Here is a 22510-nt window from a genome sequence, read left to right as displayed (position 1 = left end):
TTTCAACCAATTTTGATTTTGGTTCGGTTTTAGCCTACAATAGACCGGTTATAAAAAAATCGGTTTTGCAGTTTGGTTTTGAACCAAACAAACCAAATGCTCAACCCTAGATCGGTGTGTTGTTGCTTTAAGTGAAGGCCCCTAAAACCTATACATAGTACAGAAATTTAAGGACTAAACATGCTTGTAAATATGAACTTACATCCACGATTTTACCAAAAGCATAATGTCCAAGATTTACTAAACATGATTGCATAATTTATGAAAGATCTTAAAAGGACAAAAAGAGTGATTTGAAATGAAGAAACATATTAAACACAAAACATAGGATGAATGTTTTTGTTTTCATTTGTTTTTGGAATTGCCACATCAGCTAAAAAACAAAAACATGGTCTTAAACTTTGTTTTTATTTTCAAAGGGAAAAATAAGATGGTTTTGTTTAAAAAATCAGTACATGTTGAAAGGGAAAAATAAGATGGTTTTGGAACCAACAAAATATTGGTTTTTAAAACAAAAACAAATTTTTTAGTATAGAAATTATATGATTTATGGAATATGATGTTGAATAATCAGATGAAAACATGTTTTTGAAACCAGATTCAAGAACATGTTTTTTGTTTTAAGAAACAATCTGTTTTCAAACAAGATGATTTCAGTTTTTTTTTTTTTTTGGAACTGGCAACAAGAAAAACAATTCACATTATAGAATGCCCTCATAGTGTTTACGAGAACACTTGCACCAATAATTTAATGGCCCAAAGGATCTTTAGCAGTGTCAAAACGTTTAAAACTAAAATCAAGCATCGTTCCCACATGCTTTCATGCTGATAGAATTGCTATCTTCATGCCTTAAGTTGATAACGTATCTACCACATCCAGTTCAGTTGTATCCTCAGCCATAACCACAAGGCAATGTTCCACTGCATTCTCATTAGTAGATTCTGGATCATAAGTTCATAACCATCAACTATACCAGACTCATCCAGAGATACAGAGATACAGAATCACAACTAGTTGATCTTCTGTAAGAATTATCTATTTTCCTCTGACTCAAGTTCACTTTCACCTCCACAATCTGGATGCTAAAGATACGTCTGTTTCCTTCCATGCGAAAACAATTCAATAGCCAGTCTTGTAACGAATCCAAGGGAAGCTAGGGAAATGGAAACTGGTCCACCTTGTCCAGAATTACTCTCTTCTGAATGAATATTTGTGTTGTATTCTCCTTTCTGGATTGTTATCTGTCTCTTTCTGTTGTGCAATCTCATGAACATCATTGATTCATAATTCAATCATTCATAGAAATGGGAAAACAAAAAGACGAGGATTAATTAAAGTCCAAGAGCACAACTGGTAAACTGAAAGATACAACTAGTCAACACTACTGACAGTCTATGGCATGGCAACACATATGGAATGCATAGAAGCGTGGAAGGAACCATCTAATGAATTCCACACATGAGATATCCTATGACAAGGAAGGTTCTTCAGGTTTTCAGTGATTAAATGTTTTTGGTGCATGAGTTATCCTACATGGCATCCATTGTAAGTCTCACACCCCACAAGTACTAAATTCATTGATGTCCAATACACCATCCTCTCCAAGAGGAATTCTAGACTTTCTCATAACGTGTCAAAAGTAACACTGTTAAAATGTACCCACCTCTTTAACATTCTCTAGGGCATCCTTTCATTTTCATCAACCATCATCATCATCTCAATCAACCAAATCTGTTATTGGAAAAATGTTGCAACTCCCCTAGAAGAATGAACTGACATTTCATGCTCATGATTATGAATATTAAAATAGAATTTATCATCAAGTTCTCCCCTTTCTTCTTTCTTCTTTCTTCTTTTTTAGTTTTTTGTTAGAGGGATCATTAAGTTGTATGACAGATGAGTGACCAATTTTGTATTGTTAAAACTTGAATTAAGCAATGAAAATTTTCAAGCAAATGGGCAATGCATACACCATTGGGAATTTGGAACCTTCCCATCAATCCATGTGATTTCAATATTACCATCTTTAGGACCTATAATATTACCAACCCAAGAAATGTCTAAGAAGTGTATAGGTTTCACCATTGGAGACATTGTCTTCTTTCAGACCTGCAGAATGCTTTTCTAAATCACTTTTAGCTTCTTTTGAAGCAACCTGCTGCTTTGCCTCCTCAATAGGATTCCTAGAATCAGATGACTAAAGGAAAAACAAGGGAAAGCCAAACTACCACATCCCCATAACAATAGTCATAATCTGGATACCCCTCCAACTCATAAACACTTACTACTTCCTCCTTACCAAACTCTTAGGGGTCTTCTAGCATGGAAACAGGCTTTAACCACCTCACAGTGGCCATCCGCTCCTTTGCATTCTCCCTTCACAACCCTAGCACACTTCAATACTTCACATCACAAGCATTATCATTATCATCAGAAGCCTTATCCATCATATTTTGTTCAGCAACAAATTCATAACCACTAGGAGTATCAATTGGAATTGAAGTGGCTGAATCTAGTCCAAATTCCTTCCTTCCGTCCTGCCAAGACACATCAACTATTGTCTTGATCTATTTAATCAGAAGAGCTTGTTCAAAATTTTCTTCTTCTCTCTAAACATTATTGTCTTTCCTAACCTCGACTCTATGGATCCTTTTCCAATGAATAGGCTAACTTTCATGCACAAGTTCCATTGAAACTAGCATGGAACTAGTACAAGAACAACATTCTAGTGATACATTGTTTTCCACATTTCCACTATTTTCATCTAAATTAGGAACTCTTTCAAGGCCCATTGCTTCAATTTTGTCGACTGAAATGAAATTGTAACCTAATTTCTCCTTATCAACCGGCCACTTCCAAATGAGAAGAAACTATTGTGGCCTCAACAAGATCATTGGATTTTCTAAATCTTTGTTCATTGGAACAGAAGATGATAGAGAAGGCACTGGAAAAAAACACTAGTCACCCAACTGCCAATTTGTATGTGCACAACAAGATAATAGTTTTAGACTCTTCAGACTCTGCTCTTCAGCTAGGGTAGTTGCAGATTCAAAACCGTATAGAGAGGCAGTAGAGCCAATCCAATAGATAAAAACTGATTCAACAATAACTTTTGTAACAGTACCCTCTAACAAGCTGGCTTGCGTATGGGAAACACCCATCTTCAAAAATGTTCTTGGAAACTGGCGTTAGCAGCAATGGATCAGCCTTCATGACTTTACACATCAATCCATCATCAAATGAAAGTATAAAACAATAACATTGTCAAGATATCATCAATTCTTCCTAGCCAAGATCCAAGTACTACATAATTGCCAATACAGAAATCTCACATTGTCTCAAATCCCTGGAGGATGCATCTTTTATAGGGGACCCATCAGCTGCTAATAGATCACACCCACTTATCCTGTTGGATCCAGAGCAGATACAACAACATCCCCATGCAAGAATCCTCTATCTACAACTCTTACAGCAGTAAGATTGTGTGTTGTCTCATTGCTATATTACTTTAATTTGGTCAACTGGAAGAGGAGCACTCTTGTAACCATTGGCATTCCCACTGGTGTTAGGATTGAGATCATTATCACCACTAGAATCATTGTTATCTCCATCATCATCAGTAATGCAGTTGCCTAAATCCAAGTGGCCAGCAAATTCTGTCACAACCCCAATCCGACTTGCATCTTTGATGCAACTCATAACATCCTCTCTTTAAATATATGGCACACTATGCAGGTTTGCCTCAACATCTGGTGGTTTGATTGCTCCCCCATTGTCAGAACCTTCAATTAACCCAGAAATAACTCCATTCGTTGCGCAATTCATTACATTCATTGTTCTATTGTCATGCAGGATTGAGTGGCGTCAAAAATGTTGATATTGTCATTTTGGCATTCATTTGCATTATTGAAAATTCAGAAGAACAATCCTGAGAGAAAATGAGGCACAACCACACAAATGAATATGTTAAATCCCATAGTTGGGATAGAAAATTGATTAACAGGATGCATCACTTCTGAATTAGAACTAGCATAGAATGTGTACCAGCAAGACGCAGGATGAGTTGGTTGATATCTACTTTATCAATTTCACAAAAGAAAGAAAATAAAAAGAGCCAATTTGAATTTTTCCCTCGAATAGTTCTCTGATTATTTTGAAATTGAATAAGGAACCTCCAACACTCCGTTCAAGAAAATGCAAGTCTGGTAAAATCAAGATAAAATCCAATTGGGATCAAGAAAAGAAAAAATGAAATCACATAACATAAATCTATAAACAACTACATTGTTTCTTAGTTCACATTAGATTAAGATTTTCCTCTTTGGATCATATAGTCGGCAATCTGTCCAAACAAATAGTAGGCATTCCAATAAAGTTCATGAGGGTAGATATCGAATACTCTATAAAAGAACTCCTCCATCTCCAGGGCACACATACATTCAACATTCAAGTAGCTATACCAATTGAAAAGCTTTGAGCATTTAAATAAATATTAGTTCACTAATACAAGAAAATGGTTATTGATGAGGGCAGATTTGGCCCTCTAGTAAAATTGTGACACGTGGCACCTCGTGACAACTAGGAAAACACCCAGCCAACAAACTTACAAAGTTGGTGACCCACCCGGGCACCTGCCTGGCCGGCCTGGCGCGACCTGCGCGCGGCTTGACGCGCGCCTGCGCGACCTGCACGCGGCCTGACGCGCGCCTGCCTGGCGCGCACGAACTGCGCGCGGCCTAGCGCGAACTGTGCACGGCCTGCGCGACCTGGCCGACCTGGACCAGCATAGCGCATGATCCGGCCAAGGCGCCAGCTTGACGACCTAATCTAGACACTGACCCGCCGACTGACAGGCGCCAGCTTGACGACCTGATCTAGGCACTGTCCCGCCGACTGACACAGGCGCCAGCTTGACGACCTGATCTAGGCACTGTCCCGCCGACTGACACAGGCGCCGACCTGACGACCTGGCCTAAACACCGACCCGCCGACTGACACAGGCACCCCTCTGACAACCCGGCCCAGGTGTCGACCTGGCCGCCTGACACAAGCGCCAACCTAATGACCTCGAGGAGTTCACCACCATACCCCCGGTTCTGACCGGATGCGACGAGTCTTACCGTTTGGAGGCTTTTCACCCACCTAACTCGCGAAGACTCCGGTATATAAAGACCTCACCCCCCAAAGGGGAAGGGGATGGAAAAGAAAGGGAAGTAACCCTGCTCTCTAGCTCTCTCATATTATCTTCAAAGCTCTCTACAATAAGAGTGCTAACTTAAGCATCGGAGAGCCCCCACCGGGAAAGTACCCCCGGGACCTCTGATTCAGTTCTCGCAGGTCCTTCAGCTCCCGCCGCCTACAAAGAGGAGGAAAAGATGGAGTTCTCGCAGGTCTCTTAGTTCCCGCCACCTACAAAGAGGAGGAAAAGATGAAGTTCTCGCAGGTCCCTCATCTCCCGCAGCCTACAAAGGAAAGAAAAGCACCTCATGCTGAGGGAAGTCGGATTGCGTCGCACCAGGGAGCTCCAACATTCTCTAAGGCATCGACCGCCTAGTAGGGAGTTCGCCAGGCAGTTCGCCCCCAGGTAGTTCGCCCCCAAGGCAGTTCGCCCCCAGGCAGTTCGCCACTAAGGCAGTTCGCCCCCAGGCAGTTCGCCACTAAGGCAGTTCGCCCCCAGGCAGTTCGCCACCAAGGCAGTTTGCCCCCAGGCAGTTCGCCACCAGGGAGTTCGCCACCAGGCAGTTCGCCACCAAGGCAATTCGCCCCCAGGCAGTTCGCCACCAAGGCAGTTCTCCCCCAGGCAGTTCGCCACCAAGGCAGTTCGCCCCCAAGCAGTTCGCCACCAAGGCAGTTCGCCCCCAGGGAGTTCGCCACTTCGCCGCCAGGCAGTTCGCCCCAGGCAGTTCGCCACCAAGGCAGTTCGCCCCCAGGCAGTTCGCCACCAGGGAGTTCGCCACCAGGCAGTTCGCCACCAAGACAGTTCGCCACCAAGTAGTTAGTTACCAAGCAGTTCTCCCCCAGGGAGTTCGCCACCAAGTAGCTCGTCACTAAGGCATGCCACCACCGGGTCGAATAACGAGGTACTTTGCCAAAAAAAATTTACATCACAAAACATTGGTACGTGGCCAAAAACGGTTACATCAATTGGCGCCGTCTGTGGGAACCCGCTACAAAAAGCTAAGTTCTCATCCTACCAAAGCTAAGTTCTCATCTTGCCAAAACTAAGTCATCACTTTTTAGAAATTGAAGCTATCGCTTTATAGTTTACATTTTTTATGAACTTAGAGACTATGCAGGGAGCTAACGGACTAAGTAGCTCTACCAACCTTACTTTCAATTCAGATAATGCCACATCAGTCCTCTCTGCAAGGTCTCCCCTACAAAGATGAGCTCTTCGTGGCTTCCGCAGGAGTTCGCGGCCAACTGACTACATAGGCGCCCTTACTGGTCGAGCCTTCCAAGGCTCCCGTGTGATCTGGCAACCTAAAGTTAGTGGTGTTTCCCCCGAAGGTTGAGCCCCTAGTAGCTTCTTGTAGGAGTGGGTGACCGGCATTACGAAGCTGATGCAGGCCAAGCCTACGGGCCACCTCACTACTTAAGACCCGGTTGCCTCTCCGGCACGGGCAAAAGTAAAAAAAGAGTAGACTACGAGTCGCTCCCAAAAGCCTACGGGCCACATTACTGCTTAAGACCCGGTCGCCTCTCCGGCACGGGCAAAAGTCAAAAAAGAGTAAACTACGAGTCACTCCCAAAAGCCTACGGGCCACATTACTGCTTAAGACCCGGTCGCCTCTCCGGCACGGGCAAAAGTCAAAAAAAAAGAGAGAGTAGACTACGAGTCGCTCCCAAAAGCCTATGGGCCACATTACTGCTCAAGACCCGGTCGCCTCTCCGGCACGGGCAAAGTCAAAAAAGAATAGACTACGAGTCGCTCCCAAAGCCTACGGGCCATACTAGTAATTGGATCAGCACTTACTAGCTCATCGACTTACGGGCCAAAAGAAATCTACTCCCTTCGCTGAGTTACTATCAGCTCGGGAGTGGGGGGCTATTGATGAGGGCAGATTTGGCCCTCCAGTAAAATTGTGACACGTGGCACCTCGTGACAACTAGGAAAACACCCAGCCAACAACATTACAAAGTTGGTGACCCACCCGGGCACCTACCTGGCGCGACCTGCGCGTGGCCTGACGCGCGCCTACGCGACCTGCACGCGGCCTGACGCGTGCCTGCGCAGCGCGCACGAACTGCACGGCGGGCGCGGCCTGCGCGAACTGCGCGCGGCTTGCGCGAACTATGCACGGCCTAGCGCGAACTGTGCACGGCCTGCGCGACCTGGCCGACCTGGACCAGCATAGCGCATGATCCGGCCAAGGCACCAGCTTGACGACCTGATCTAGACACTGACCCACCGACTGACAGGCGCCAGCTTGACGACCTAATCTAGGCACTGTCCCGCCGACTGACACAGGCGCCAGCTTAACGACCTGATCTAGGCACTGTCCCGCCGACTGACACAGGCGCCGACCTGACGACCTGGCCTAAACACCTGATCTAGGCACTGTCCCCCCAGGCAGTTCGCCACCAGGGAGTTCGCCACCAAGACAGTTCGCCACCAAGTAGTTAGTTACCAAGCAGTTCTCCCCCAGGGAGTTCGCCACCAAGTAACTCGTCACTAAGGCATGCCACCACCGGGTCGAATAACGAGGTACTTTGCCAAAAAAAATTTACACCACAAAACATTGGTACATGGCCGAAAACGGTTACATCTGTTATCACTATCTTTCTTTTTTCTTCCTTTTGAGAAGTGAATAAGCGATTGTAAGACTACAGAGGTTGCAATGGTTAGATTGAAATAATCCATATATCAAAACAAGCGTAAATCTTTCACCAAGTGGCTCTATCCATCGAAAGATTTTGATAGCAGATAAAAATCGCGAGGTTAACTTCTAAGAGCAACACTTTCATTGCAAGCATAAATCTTAAGATAGCACCTTATTACCCTCATGAGGAGAAAGAGGGGTCTCTTCGAACAAACAGCTCTGATGACCCCGTTTGGCATTTCTTTTCGCGCGGGTTGTAGCATTTTAGAAGTGAGGCAGCTTGCATTTTGATCTTTTCCCGTTTGGTTGGGAAAAGATTTAGCCGTCCAAACTCATAGCTTCGAAAGTCCATTTTGAGCAAGAAGTTTCAAATAGAGTTTTTCCCTTTTTTTTCAATTCATTTTCGCATGGAAAGACATGCCGATGGGCGTATTACCTTGTATCGGTACTTTTTTTAGCTTTTATTTTTATTTTTTTGAAATCGGTTCAAAGGGATCAGTTTAAGGCCCGGCCACCCTCTGAACCAGTGTTGACCCAATACAACCCCTAAAGGGACGTATTGAGAAGCCATTGTCACGATACGTATTGACCGATACATATCAATACTTTGAACCTTACTTTTAATTATCAGAGCTTCCAAAAAATCTTTCAAAAAAGACTTGCCAAACGGCCCTGACTCATCGCTTATCACTCAAATAAATGAGTTTTTTATTGACGCCCTATAAACATCTATCGTATTTGTCATGGGAGAAGGCCAACCCAACAGACCAAACGGCGTACCGCATACAGACAGGAAACTTCATATAAAGTTTTTTGATCTTCGGTTGCTTTGGACTTTTGTGAACTTTTTGAGGTGTTGCCAAGGGGGACAAGAGGTGGCTCAATTGATATATTGGTTGATTTGTTCTGGTATTTGGGAAGGGGTTATTAATGGTGCGTATCAAAAAAAAAATGGACAATACCATGCAGAATTCCAAATTCCAGCACCCCTTATTTCTAGCCCTTTTCCCCTATAAACTACATCCTGCCTGTGAATTTGGCATCAATTCACGTCAGGATGCACTCCCCCTATACTTTAAGGTTATAAAATTCTGATGTAGGCTGATCGGTTATTCTCCCAAAAAAAAACATTTTTGGAGGTGTTCGTCTTTCTATCTTCCCATTATTTTCATTGTGTAGCCGAAATTTCGATCATTTTAAAAAGCCTAAAAATAAAACACCGCATATAAATACTTTTCAAATCTCAAACGCACCCTTTGTTAATTTACAATTGGATCTATGAAATCACCCCAGGTTGTTATGCAACCCCGGAGGGCCTGGACTCCGAACTCCAAAATCTAAATGCGAGTAGATTCGGATTTGGACCGGGTCAGGTTATACCCACCTTTTTTATTCTTGATCTAATTAGAAAGACTCGAAGTGAGACCATTTCTCCCTTACAGCCCATGCTTCCCAACGTTATTAGATCTAATCTGCATAGACAGAGTGGCACCCAAATTACTTACATGACATTTTACTGTTAGTGCTGACTGCTGAGACCCATCATGGAATGGGTCAGTGTTTACACCTATATGGGCTATGGCTATGGGAGGCGTTTCTGGGCTGCTTAAACTTTATGATTTCTCACGTCCAAGGGTGGGCTCGGCCTATTTTGTCCCCAGCCCGTTTTCACTACCAAATCCCAAGTCCCAACATGAATTGATGTAATTTTGCAAATTAACATATGAAAACTAAAACCAAGCCTTCAATTAACATGCTTGAGCTTTGTTGCTACAGCATCTATGATGATCTCAAAAGCAAACACGCAGATCTACTTATTTCTTCACTTGCCAAAATAAATAAGAAAAACAGAAGCAACCACTTTCAGAGGTTGCTCCATTGACATACTCTTAAATTTACTTATTAAAAAAAATCATATATATAATATAGGCTTCACCTAATTAACCACTCTGCAATCCAACCTAACCTCTTGTCCACCAGCGAGGCTACTCATCTTGATCATAGACTTGACAAAAGCCTTATTGAAGTCCGCCTGGGAGATAGCAAACTTGGACACAAGCGATTTGGTTTTTGAGGTAGTGAGCAAAGCTTGGTCCGAAGAGAATAGACTCTTCCCCTGGAGAAGTAGCTTGTAATATGTGTTGTCGAATGTGGTGACACTAGAATCCATGGTAGAACCAGCATTCTTTACCTTGTTGTGTGCGGGACAGACACTTCTCAGACTCGCCGCGAAGGCCTGGTTCATCGAAGGATCTATATCACTATTGGGGCTGAAGTTGTGGATTCTGTTCTGGAAGGATGAACAATGAGCGAATCCAAGCGTGTGACCTCCTGCAATTTATTGTCAAATAGTTACTCTAGCCTGCAGGGAACCTGTTGGTCCAACCCCATTTAACCACTGATTGACCGGGACAACATATGTAATTAAATTACCTGAAAGAGCGACCAGGTCTGCCATGGATAAACCTCTCTGAGAGAAGCTTTGCTGCAATTGAGATATGTTGAAGGTGGGAGCTGGCAATTGTCTGGTTTCACTGGCTTTTGAAACTCTTCCATCTTTTCTTCCTTTGGGCACTTCCCAAGTAGGACCTCCAGACTGAGAAAGAAATATTAAATACCATGCATTAAACCATCACTGCTACTCTATGAAATGAATATATATATATATAAAAGCAATTTGTAGTCTGCATTCCACACAGAATCAGTTTCAAGTTTCACTCTTCAGTCCAACCTCAATGAAGAAAACAATTAAAGAGAGAGCAGTGTGGTGTTTGGACTTACTAGAGCAACTGCATCTCTTGCAGCTAGAGCCAAGATATCTGCACAGGAGACGACACCGGGGCACACTGACTCTATTGCTTTCTTTGCATTGTCAATGACATAAAATGCATGCAAGGAAATGTTAGGAGGGCCATCCTTTTCAGCTTGGTTGTTTCCTACAGATTTCAACAGCACCGAGCCATCGCAACCCTTCAAAAAACAAAACAGGAATTAATTCAATTAAACTGGACGAAGTAGTGCTGGGCTGCTGGCTGATTAAAATACATATTATTTGAAAAAATAAATAAATAAGAAGATAACCCTTATGAAGCAATCATGGAAATGCATCCGAAGTAGTGCTGCCGGCACTGTATTATCATTCGTCATCGCCTTCTTCACAACATTGGTGATGGTTGACTCAGCTTGTGGACATGTTTTGTCGTAGTAGTCTAAGCTGAGGGCATCCCCAGGAGAAGAAACTGAGAAGACGAAGAGTGTGCACAGAAGTGCAACAATGGTTGCCATGCCGGCCAATATAGATTCTCTGGTATATCTACTTATCTTTCTTTCGCTCTAATTCTGTGCTAAGTGGAGATGAGAACAAGGGTATTTATAGAAGAGATAAGGAGAAGGAAAAATGGAGATGTTAATGGAAGAAATGAAAAGTTGTGGTTATAGTAATTAACATATGCATTTGGTGAGCAAGATTTGCAAGAAGGAATCTACATTACATAATGGAGTAGCTAAAAAAGAGAGAATCCGCATAATGGAGTAGTGTGTTTGAAGCATCCCCATAAGAGGACAAATATATTTGGTATTTGGTACAACTTATAGGAAAATAAATTTGAGGCATGTTGCAATGTAACCTTATTAGTTAGTTCAATAAATTTGAAGTTGCCAGCTGATGGCCTGATTGGTAAAGTCTCTAGCTGAGATTGCAGAAGAGAGACCTGGGATATATCAGGGGCGGAGCCAGGGGAGTGGGAGCCATCAGCCATGGTGCCCTGGCCAATCTAGCCCCGAAGAAGAAATCATGGCCCCGTCCCTGCCAGGGATCGAGTCCCTCCTTCACCCGGTTGGGGGTTTTGATTTTTGGAGGAGGGCTATCCCCTTTTCTAGGGGTGTCAATTGGACTGGATTTGGTCCAATCTGATCTGGTCTAATATTTAGTCCATTATAAATGGACCAAGTCCAATTCAATCTAAAGAATATTTGGACCATTTTGGATTGGTCCAATTCAATGTTTGGACCATTCAATCTGTTCAAATTGGCCTTAATTTAGATTGAAAATGGTTTTCAACTCAAACCTGGTCTATTGAACACCAATATTTTTATCTCCTATCAATAAACTGGATCAGTTCAATCTGACCCAATCTAATATAAAACCATTACAGATGGACCAGATCCAGTCCAATCCAATAAATAGTTTGGACCAATTAAATCTGGATTAATCCAATTCAATATGTCTTCTTGGTACATTCAATATTTATTCAAATTGATCTTGATTTCAACTAGATCCAACCCAAAACCGGTCCATTGACACCGCTACTTGTGTTGCCCATCACCAAAAGTTGAATTAAATTTAAATTACAAATAACTTTATTTTCCTGTTTGTTTTAATGCAAGTATAGTTTTTTTTTATAATGCAAAAAAAAGTGTGCAACACATAAGCATAAGCATATTGACTAAGCGTCAACATCTCAGTTAATTGGCGTAGTCTAATCACAGTTAGTTATCTTTACTGAATCCTACTAAAAAAAAACATTGAAAGGAAAAAAAAAAAAAAAAAAAAAAGGAATCTTCAGTTCTTCACCATTGGTCCATCCGGATCAAATCCGCCTGCACATGATTCAAGCATTGCCATCGAGGAAATAGTAGCCGGAGCAGGTCTTTCTGAGCGGTCCACAATCAGATCCCGCCCTGGATGGCCCCATCTGAGAAATTGCCGACACGAAGATGGACAGAACCAGAATTCTGGATGTTATTTCACTTTTAGTGTGTACTGTGTGTTAGGTGTAAATAATTTGATTGATCATTTGTTCAAGAACCTGCCGTTAAGGGATCCCACATAAGATATTGTTGGTGCATATGAGACTAATTCAGTCCTCACAAAGCTGCTAAGTGTTAAAGACCTAATCCGTATTGGCATAAGACTATTATAATTCATATCAATCTAACCACCTGCCCAATTTATTACCTCTGAAACTTTTGGTAGATCGGATGTTATGACACGGATTTTTTTTTTGAAGCCTAAATATTCATTCAACTTTCAACAAGATTACATCTCAAAATCAAAATGGAGTATCGACCTTACAAATGAAGGAGGTGATACCCAAGTTTTGAAAACATGATACTGATTAGCATAGGTAACAAGTTTGTGAACTAATCGATTACAACTTCAAGATGCAAAGAGTACTAAAGCTTAAGAAAAACAAGACAATAAAGATCTACACTCCATAATTATACGGTGTAATCTTCAGCGAGGATCTATCTGGGAATTGAGCAGATCCACAATAGTTTTGGCATCACTCTCGATATGAAAAGTTTGTAAACCCAAACTTGGAGCCATCAATAAACCTTCCATAATGGCAAGAGCTTCTATTTCTTCTGTAGAAGAAGATTGAACTGGATGAACCCGACCAACCAGATAGGAAGTGGCCTGCTGAATCGCGGATAGCAACACCGATGATGGCTGCTTAAGATTGATGCCAAGCACCAATGGACGTTATGACACGGATTGTGATCTAACAAAAATTTCCCTTCATGACCATCCATTCTCTCCTTTTTAGCGCAACACATGATTGAAAACGGGGAACCCATTGATTAATTAGTTATGGGATTTGTGATGATGCATTATAAGGTGTGATTGACTGAATGTTACATTTTATTAAATATACAGCCAATATTAATTAATACAATGCAATTAAACTCTTATTATTTTCCCTTTTCTCTGAAGTTTTGATGTCTGGATAGCGAGTAGACGACCAAGACTGTCGCCCGTCAAAAGAATTGATATTTCACGTGGTCCAGCTGTTGCGCTTTCTTAGCCGACTCAGACTCCCCTTTCAATCAATTAAGAAGGCAAACTCATGACAAAGTGATATATCAACAAGAATGTGTCATATTATATAAAGCGATTAGTGGAGCAAAAACAAAACCAAACCGGATTAATCTCTTCCTATCAGAACAAAAAACACTTATTATTTTGGTTAAGATTTTATTAAACCATCAAATAGGGTTGTTACTTTATCTCTATACTATGTGGTGGTGGTTAGGGCTCAACTATAGAAAGGCGTTAAATATGCTTGCATGCCTTATTTTACAAGCCTCCAACTTTTATTTTCGTGATGGGTCTGTTGAAGTGTTGAAAACTTGGATTGGATTCAGATTTGAGGGCAACCACCTTTGTCGCCTGTGGACTATATCTGAATAAAGTTCACTACTATTAGTCTATTATTACTAGTAGTAGAGGTTGAGTGATTAATTGTCTTCTCAATATTGGTTGAAAACTAACTAATTACCAACCAAATTATGATTCCCTTTTGACTTCTTTCAGAGGGTTGCTCAATTATTTGACTACACACTGTACACTTATGCAATCTTGGTGGTGCAAATCAGGTACGCTATATATATATATATATATATATATATATATATATATATATATATATATATAAAGTTTTACTTAAAAATTTATCAAATGCTCAACCCAGGCCTATCCAAGTTGTACAGCTCTGGAACTGGATGCCATTATTTGCCCTTAAGGCCCTTCAGCCACAACAATGGACCGGAATTGGAATCCACCGGCCGACTGGCGCATGTAGGACCATGTTAAAGGTTTCAAGTTAGGGGTGATTATGCGCCGGGCCCTAGGTCTATACTCAGGCCCCAGCACAGGTTTCTGGCCTACGACTTTTATGATAAATATTAAGTATCACATAATACTTTGTATATCATATATATGTCTATAAAATTTATTCTACATATTAGATAATATAAAATAATGTTTTCAAAACCGGCCAGACCGGAAAAATCAGGAATTGGTCACCTGATCGGTTCCATTTTACCACAGAACCATTTTTTGGCCAAAAACCATTGATTTGGTCAGCAAATTGCTGACCCAAGCAGTTGAACCGTTTGAATTGTTCAATGATTGTAGACCATTTTTTATTTTTTTTATCAGAATGGGCCATCCATTCGGCTCGCACAGTCAGACCATTCGACTCAAGAACTGGACCCTGTACGATTTATTGCCTATTTCATTTTTTAATATTTTATATTATTATACATAATATATTATTTATTCAACTATAATACCAGAAAAACTTACAATTAATCAACCAGTCATCATAAAAGTAATAATCAATTTGGTGGAATTTATCAAAATTCACAAAAGGTTTTGCTCGGTCAAAGCTCTTCCGATTTCATATTTTTCTAGTAATATATATTTTTATTATATATTATAATTATCATGTTATAATATTCATATATATGTAATATATGGATTTTGGGTCCAAGCTCGAGCTAAGACTGAGCATACATAAAAGCTAATGAAATAATGGCGTAGAATAAGTTTTATACGTTATTAAAGTAAACAATTTTCGCATTGTCAACAATTAAAAAAAAAAAAATCACAAAATTAACAGGCTAAACTTCACTAAGATCTGGAAGAGTTGAGAATAGTTGAATTGCAAAAGAGCAAGTAAAAGAAGAATATTAATTGCGGATTGGGAACTCGAGATGAAAATTATGATGACAATCACCTGAGATCAAGATGACTTTTGGTCTTTGCAAATAAAGAGAGGTTGACCTGCTAATTAATGTGGACCGATGCTTTGATCCTGTACTAAAGCTTTTATTCTCTTATGTCTCTTAAGAAGAGTTGTTGCTTTGCAAATAAAGACTTTTGGGTCCTTTTGGTTCGTGGTCCAAATTTAAATTGGAATCAGAGAATCAGAATAGTCTTTGGTTTAAATAGAAATTGGAATGAAAATTAAAATAAACTGGAATAGGATTTCATTCTAAAGGGAGGGAGAGAGAATAGGACAAAGCTATGGATATGGAATATGCGTCAGATCCACCAATCCCTGCCAGTTTTCTGGGTTCCAAGCTTTGACGAATTTTAGGTATGTGTCTACTCCACCCAATTGCAAATTAAACACCCAATATAAACTTCAACATACGTAATGCTTAATCAAGAAAGCCACTTAAATCTCATAACATCTGAATCTTGTATTGATTATTATATTCTGGGTTCTTAATTATCATATTACAAGTTGATTTATTTGCCTTTATTTTGTTGTTGAGGCTTCCCATTTTGGATATCACCACGACACCAAGGGAATGCATCTAAAGTAGACATAAATTATTTTCATGAATGGAAATAAGTTAAATATTTATCTCAAGATTTGAAGTCAGGTGAATCCTTATTAGATGAAAACTAATGCAGCCCTACACCCATTAAGATATGGAAGCAAGGGAATGGGTTCACAGAAAACAAAGAAAAAAAAAACATTATAGACGTATTTCTGGACTTTTCTGCCCCATAAACAAGCTCAAATAAGCCTACCCCTAGAGGCCATGTCACTGAGTGATCTAGGAATCTATCTGAATGAGCTATTCACCCTATAAGCCAAAACCTTTGCTTCTTTGATATTGTTGGGAAAAAGCCTGCTATCTTACAATAGCCAAATAACAAAATATATTTGAACTGAAGCAAAAGTATTTCTCTTTCCCTCTTTGTGCAATTAAATGAGCATGCAAGCCAAACAATATCAATCAAATAGAAAATATATGCAATAACAAGAACACAATCCACAAATAAAGACACAAGATTTTAACGTGAAAAACCCTCCAAAATGAAAGGAAAAACCACGGGCAACTAGCCACTCAAAAACTTCCAATAATAAATTAATGGGATACAGCAAAGTTCTTCTCTAGCATTAAATCTAGAGGCTATCATCATCAACTACTCACCCAAAGGTGGACTTTATCACATATCACCAAATAACTCAATGACAAAAATAAATCTCTCCAAAATGATAATAGAGAAGAGAAATAGCAAATCAAACCAGTAAATGTGCAGCTTGAGATGTCATCAACTGCATACTAAAATCTCAAGGTGATCGCTGAAAGTGATGCCACGCAAGTTTTGTGTTCTTAGCCCATGAAAACCCACAAAAACTCTCTTCTCCTTTCCCCCTCTCTCTCTCTCTCTCTCTCTCTCTCTCTCTCTCTCTCTCTCTCTCTATATATATATATATATATATATATATATATATATATATTTCTCTCTATACTCAGTTCTGTTTTCGATGGAAGACTTAGCCAAATCGTTCCAACTCCCCTCAACTTGCCGAGCAAGTTTTATTTGCTCATAACTGTCTCTGCTAATGCGAAGACAATTATGATCCTCTTTGACTTCTACATTTTTTTTCTTATATAAATATATATATATATATGGTGGGCCCTCCATGCGGGAAGGGAGCCCAACCAACAATCTCCCTCCTCACTTCTCACGTGGAGGGTGGCAACCCCATGCCAACAGCCATCCTGCAAACAACAAGCTTTTCCTTTGACAGAGTCTTGGTCATCATATCTGAGCCACTATCATCAGTATGAACTTTATCAAGTTGTAGTAGCTTCATTTCTAGCACATCTCGAATCCAATGATACATCGCATCTATATGCTTAGAACGTGAGTGGAAAGTAGAGTTATTACTGAAGTGGATTGCACTTTGGTTGTCACAGTATAGAGAATTTTTTCTTGCTTATGGCCCAACTCTTGTAGGAATTTCTTCATCCACAAGACTTCTTTATAGCCCTCAGTAATAGCAATATACTCAACCTCAGTAGTAGGCAAAGCAACACACTTTTGCAGTTTTGATTGCCACGAAACAGCTTCCCCTACAAAGGTAATCAAGAACCCTGATGTAGACTTTCTAGAGTCAATGTCACTAGCCATGTCTGCATCTGAATAACCATCTAGCACTGGCTTGTTACTTCCAAAGCACAAACAAACTCTAGAAGTACCTCTGAGATATCTGAGAATCCATTTCACAACTGCTCAATGTTCTTTTCCTAGATTAGAGAGAAAGCGACTAACAACACCAACAACATGAGCTATATCTGGCCTTGTACATACCATAGCATACATCAAACTACCAACTACGGATGCATAAGGCACATTCTTCATTTCTGCCTTCTCTTTCTCACTTGTAGGACATTGCTTGGAGCTAAGCTTGAAATGACCTATAAGTGGAGATACAACCGGTTTTGCTTTGCTCATATTGAATCTCTTCAAAACCTTCTCAATGTACTTTTTTTGGGTTAACCAAAGCTTCTTGTTCTTCCTGTCACAGATGATTTTCTTGCCAAGGATCTGTTTAGCTGGACCCAAATCCTTCATAGCAAAAGCTTTACTGAGTTCTTTCTTTAACTTGTTGATTTTAGCAGCATCATGACCAACAATCAACATATCATCCACATAAAGCAGGAGAATAACAAAATCATCATCAGAGAATTTCTTTACAAACACACAGTGATCAGAAGTAGTCTTACTGAGCCCATATAAGTTCTTTCTCAACCTGCAAACAAGATCTTCTTTACCATGTCTCACAAAGCTTTCAGGTTGCTCCATGTAAATCTCCTCCTCTAAGTTACCATGGAGAAAGGTGGTCTTCACATCAAGTTGTTTAATTTCCAAGTTTAAGCTGGTAGCCAATCCCAAAACAACTCTGATAGACGACATCTTCACAACAGGTGAGAAAATTTCTTCAAAGTCAACACCCTTTTTCTGATTAAATCCCTTCACAACCAATCTTGCCCTGTACCGTGGTTGTGAGCAATATTGTTCGCTCTTCAATCTGAAAACCCATTTATTCTTCAAGGCCCTCTTACCTTTTGGTAGCTTTACCAGATCATAAGTATGGTTCTCATGCAAGGATTTCATCTCATCTTGCATGGCTTTTAACCATTCTTGTTTCTTCTCATGAGACAAAACCTCCTAATAATTCTCTGGTTCTCCCCCATCTATAATCATTACATACTTAGTAGGGGAGTATCTTACAGAAGGTTGACGCACTCTAGTGGATCTTCTGAACTGAGGCTCTTCTGGTGGCTCTGAATTATTTTGTTCATCTGCTTGCTTTTCTTCATTTATTGACTCATTATCCATTGGAGGAGTATTTTCATCTTGATCTTTTTGTACATCTCTTCTAATTCCAGTATTTGCAGCTAGTGGACCAACCATACCTAGGTCAACTGGTTCATGATATGTAGACTTTGGCTCATTTGGCTTTTCAAAGTCTACAATAGTCTAATCCTCGAGGAACACTGCATCTCTGCTTCTGATGAGTTTCTTGTTGACTGGATCCCAAAACCTGTACCCAAATTCCTCATGACCATACTCAAGAAAGATACATTGCTTTGTTCTACTGTCACATTTGGATCTCTCATCTCTAGGAACATGCACAAATGCCCTGCAGCCAAAAACTTTCAAATAATCATAAGATACATTTTTTCCTTTCCAAACCTTCTCATGAACATCACCATCCAAAGGAACCGAAGGAGAAAGATTTATCAAGTCAACTGCTATTCTCATTGCCTTCCCCCAAAAGGACTTAGGTAGCTTTGCATGAGAGAGCATACATGTAATTCTGTCATTAATAGTACGGTTCATTCTCTCTGCAACACCGTTGTGTTGAGGTGTTTTTGGCACTGTCTTCTCAAACTTGATCCCATGAGTTCTACAATACTTTGTAAATGGCCCTTTGTACTCACCACCATTATCTGCACGAACAAATTTCAACTTCCTTCCAGTTTCCCTCTCAAATGCAGTATGAAAATACTTGAAAACATCTAAAGCTTGATCTTTAGTTTTCAAACAATAAGCCCAAACCTTTCTAGAATGATCATCAATAAAGGTAATATAATAGTGAGCACCACCAAGACTCAAAGAATCCATAGAGCAAACATCAGTATGGACCAAATCTAGAACATTTGCTCTTCTAGGAGAGAAGTTTTTAAATGTGACTCTGTGTTGTTTACCTACCAAGCAGTGAGAGCATGACTTCAAGTTAGAAAAATTCAAACCTAGAACATTATGCTTCTTTGAAGGAATCCGCAAATCATTCTGACTCAAGTGACCCAACCGTGTATGCCAAAGTTCAATGGAAGAGTCTTCAACTGCATTTACCTCTCCCCCACAAGATTTAGCCTCTGTCACATTGAGAGAACTGCACTTATTTCCCCGAACTACCACTAAGGACCCTTTAGTGAGCTTCCATTTTCCTTCACCAAAGTAGTTATGATAGCCGTCATCATCAAGCATCCCAGTGGAAATCAAATTAAGGTGAATCTCAGGAACATGTCTCACATTCTTCAAGAGAAATTTGCAAGAAGTATTTGTGTTCGGGCATACATCTCCTATTCCGACAATTTTGCACTCTCCATCATTTCTCATCTTCACATGACCAAACTGACCACTAAAATATGAAGAGAAAACATCACAACGAGAAGTGACATGATATGAAGCACCAGAGTCAACAACCCATTGTGAATCCTAACATGTGAGATTGACACTGCCACCATCACATATAATACAAACATCATCACTAACTGCAGCTGCTACAATATTGGCCTCTTTCTTTTCTTCGCCCTTTTCTTTGCTTTGTTCCCTCTTAAGTACTCTACGTTGGAACTTCTTGTGTCCTGGCCTTCCACAGTGATAACACTTAATCTCTTTCCTTGACTTGGATCTTGCTCGAGACCTGTCATTGTTATCACGATTCTTTGGAGTTCTACTTTTGTTCTCCCTTGCCTTTCAGTAACCAAAACTTGACTCTACGTTGTTAACCCTCAGTCTTTTCTTCTGTTCTCCTCATTCAGCATGCTCTCCTTCACCATTTTCAAAGTTGGTACACCATTTGGAGAAGAGTTTACAAGAGAAACCACAAGAGTATCCCAAATGTCAAGCAAAGAGCTAATCAAACACATAGCATGAATCTCTTCATCTAACTTTACTTCCATAGCAGTCAACTGGTTCATTATACCTTGAAAGACATTCAAGGGCTCAGAAACAAAAGTTCCATCCTGATATCTCAAACACATAAGCTTCTTGAAAAGAAAAACTTTATTCTGATAATTTCTTTTCTCATATAACTCCTACAGAATAGTCCACACCTTATGGGTGTTAGTCTCATTGGCAACATGCTGATACACAGTATTATCCACCCATTGCCTGATCTTTCTAACTGCCTTTCTATTTAGTTTTTCCCAGTCTTTACCAGACATACCCTCTGGCTTGCCTTCATCACCTCAGAAACAGAAGTTCCACCCTGATATCTCAAACACATAAGCTTCTTGAAAAGAAAAACTTTATTCTAATAATTTCTTTTCTCATATAACTCCTACAGAATAGTCCACATCTTATGGGCGTTAGTCTCATTGGCAACATGTTGATACATAGTATTATCCACCCATTGCCTGATCTTTCCAACTGCCTTTCTATTTAGTTTTTCCCAGTCTTTACTAGACATACCCTCTGGCTTGCCTTCATCACCTAATATGGTGTCTTCATAGTCATAACAACAGAGAAAATCCATCATTCTAGACTTCCATATTGAATAGTTTGAATCATTGAGGCTAGTCATAGTGCCACTGTTGTTACTAGTTGAGTCCTCCATTTAATTAGCACAAGAAATTCCTCAAAAGAACCTGGCTCTGATACCACTTGTTGGGAAAAAGCCTACTACCTCACAATAGCCAAATAACAAAATATATCTGAACTGAAGCAAAATTATTTCTCTTTCCCTCTTTGTGCAATTAAATGAGCATGCAAGCCAAACAATATCAACCAAATAGAAAATATATGCAATAACAGTAACACAATTCATAAATAAAGACACAAAATTTTAACGTGAAAAACCCTCCAAAACAAAAGGAAAAACCACGGGCAACTAGCCACTCAAAAACTTCCACTAATAAATTAATGGGATATAGCAAAGTTCTTCTCTAGCATTAAATCTAGAGGCTATCGGCATCAACTACTCACCCAAAGGTGAATTTCATCACAAATAACCAAATAACTCAGAGACAAAAATAAATCTCTCCAAAATGATAATAGAGAAGAGGAATAGCAAATCAAACCAATAGATGTGCAGCTTGAGACGTCATCAACTGCATACTAAAATCTCAAGGTGATCGCAGAAAGGGATGCCACACAAGTTCTATGTTCTTAGCCCATGAAAACCCATAAAAACTCTCTTCTCCTTCCCCCTCTCTCTCTCTCTCTCTCTCTATTTTTCTCTCTGTGCTCGGTTCTGTTTTCGGTGGAAGACTTCACTGAATCGTTCCAACTCTCCTCAACTTGCCGAGCAAGTTTTTATTTGTTCATAACTATCTTTGCTAATGCAAAGACAATTATGAGCCTCTTCGACTTCTGTGGGAAGGGAGCCCTCCATGTGGGAAGGGAGCCCAACCAACAGATATGATGCCCGAGGAGCCATGGACCATCTGATGTAGCTGATACCCACCCAATCACCACTTGGCAATCTTTTTCAGTTTTTGAACTTGATGAGAAATCCTATTTAAGGTCATGCTATAGTACTAAAATCCAAGTTTTTAGGGAGTTCCTTCTCCAGACAGTCCAATTTAACTCAATATAATTTGATGCATCTTTAGAAACACCATCCCAGCCCTGAAGGGCCTGGGTTACCTAGGGCTAACATCTATAATACCCTCTTCTGGGGCCACCCATCATTCATAATGTTATTCATTCTCTCCCTCGGGTATTTGATCCCTTTCGGCCATGTCCTGCTTCAGCATTACACAAAAAAAGTGGGTCAATACTCAACACTATTGCTTCCAATAAATAACATGTATATTGTGTACCAAGCCATCAGTTTGTTTGACTTTGTTGTAGGTC

General features: G+C 40.3%; 1 protein-coding gene and 2 pseudogenes across 1 annotated transcript; all 3 read right to left on the bottom strand.

Moving 5' to 3' along the window:
• Positions 1-127: 127 nt before the first annotated feature.
• Positions 128-1278, bottom strand: LOC148849900 (uncharacterized; annotated as a pseudogene).
• Positions 1279-1948: 670 nt separating this feature from the next.
• On the bottom strand, positions 1949-3906 carry LOC148849899 (putative ubiquitin-conjugating enzyme E2 23; annotated as a pseudogene).
• A 5642-nt stretch (positions 3907-9548) lies between these two features.
• PER64 (Peroxidase superfamily protein) lies at positions 9549-11230 on the bottom strand. Its single transcript, XM_088946265.1, has 4 exons — positions 10906-11230; positions 10606-10794; positions 10258-10420; positions 9549-10155 (listed from the first exon to the last, which is right to left on the bottom strand). Exons 1-4 carry the CDS (start codon positions 11107-11109, stop codon positions 9761-9763), a joined length of 951 nt encoding a protein of 316 aa, XP_088802391.1. The 5' UTR covers positions 11110-11230; the 3' UTR covers positions 9549-9760.
• Between the last annotated feature and the right edge of the window lie 11280 nt (positions 11231-22510).

This window comes from Nelumbo lutea, chromosome 5 (assembly GCF_056320005.1).
Source record: "Nelumbo lutea isolate HS-2025 chromosome 5, American lotus-T2T, whole genome shotgun sequence".
NCBI classification, from domain to species: Eukaryota; Viridiplantae; Streptophyta; class Magnoliopsida; order Proteales; family Nelumbonaceae; genus Nelumbo; species Nelumbo lutea.
The sequence above is the reverse complement of the archived record's forward strand: the minus strand, read 5'-3'. Positions and strand labels throughout refer to the sequence as shown.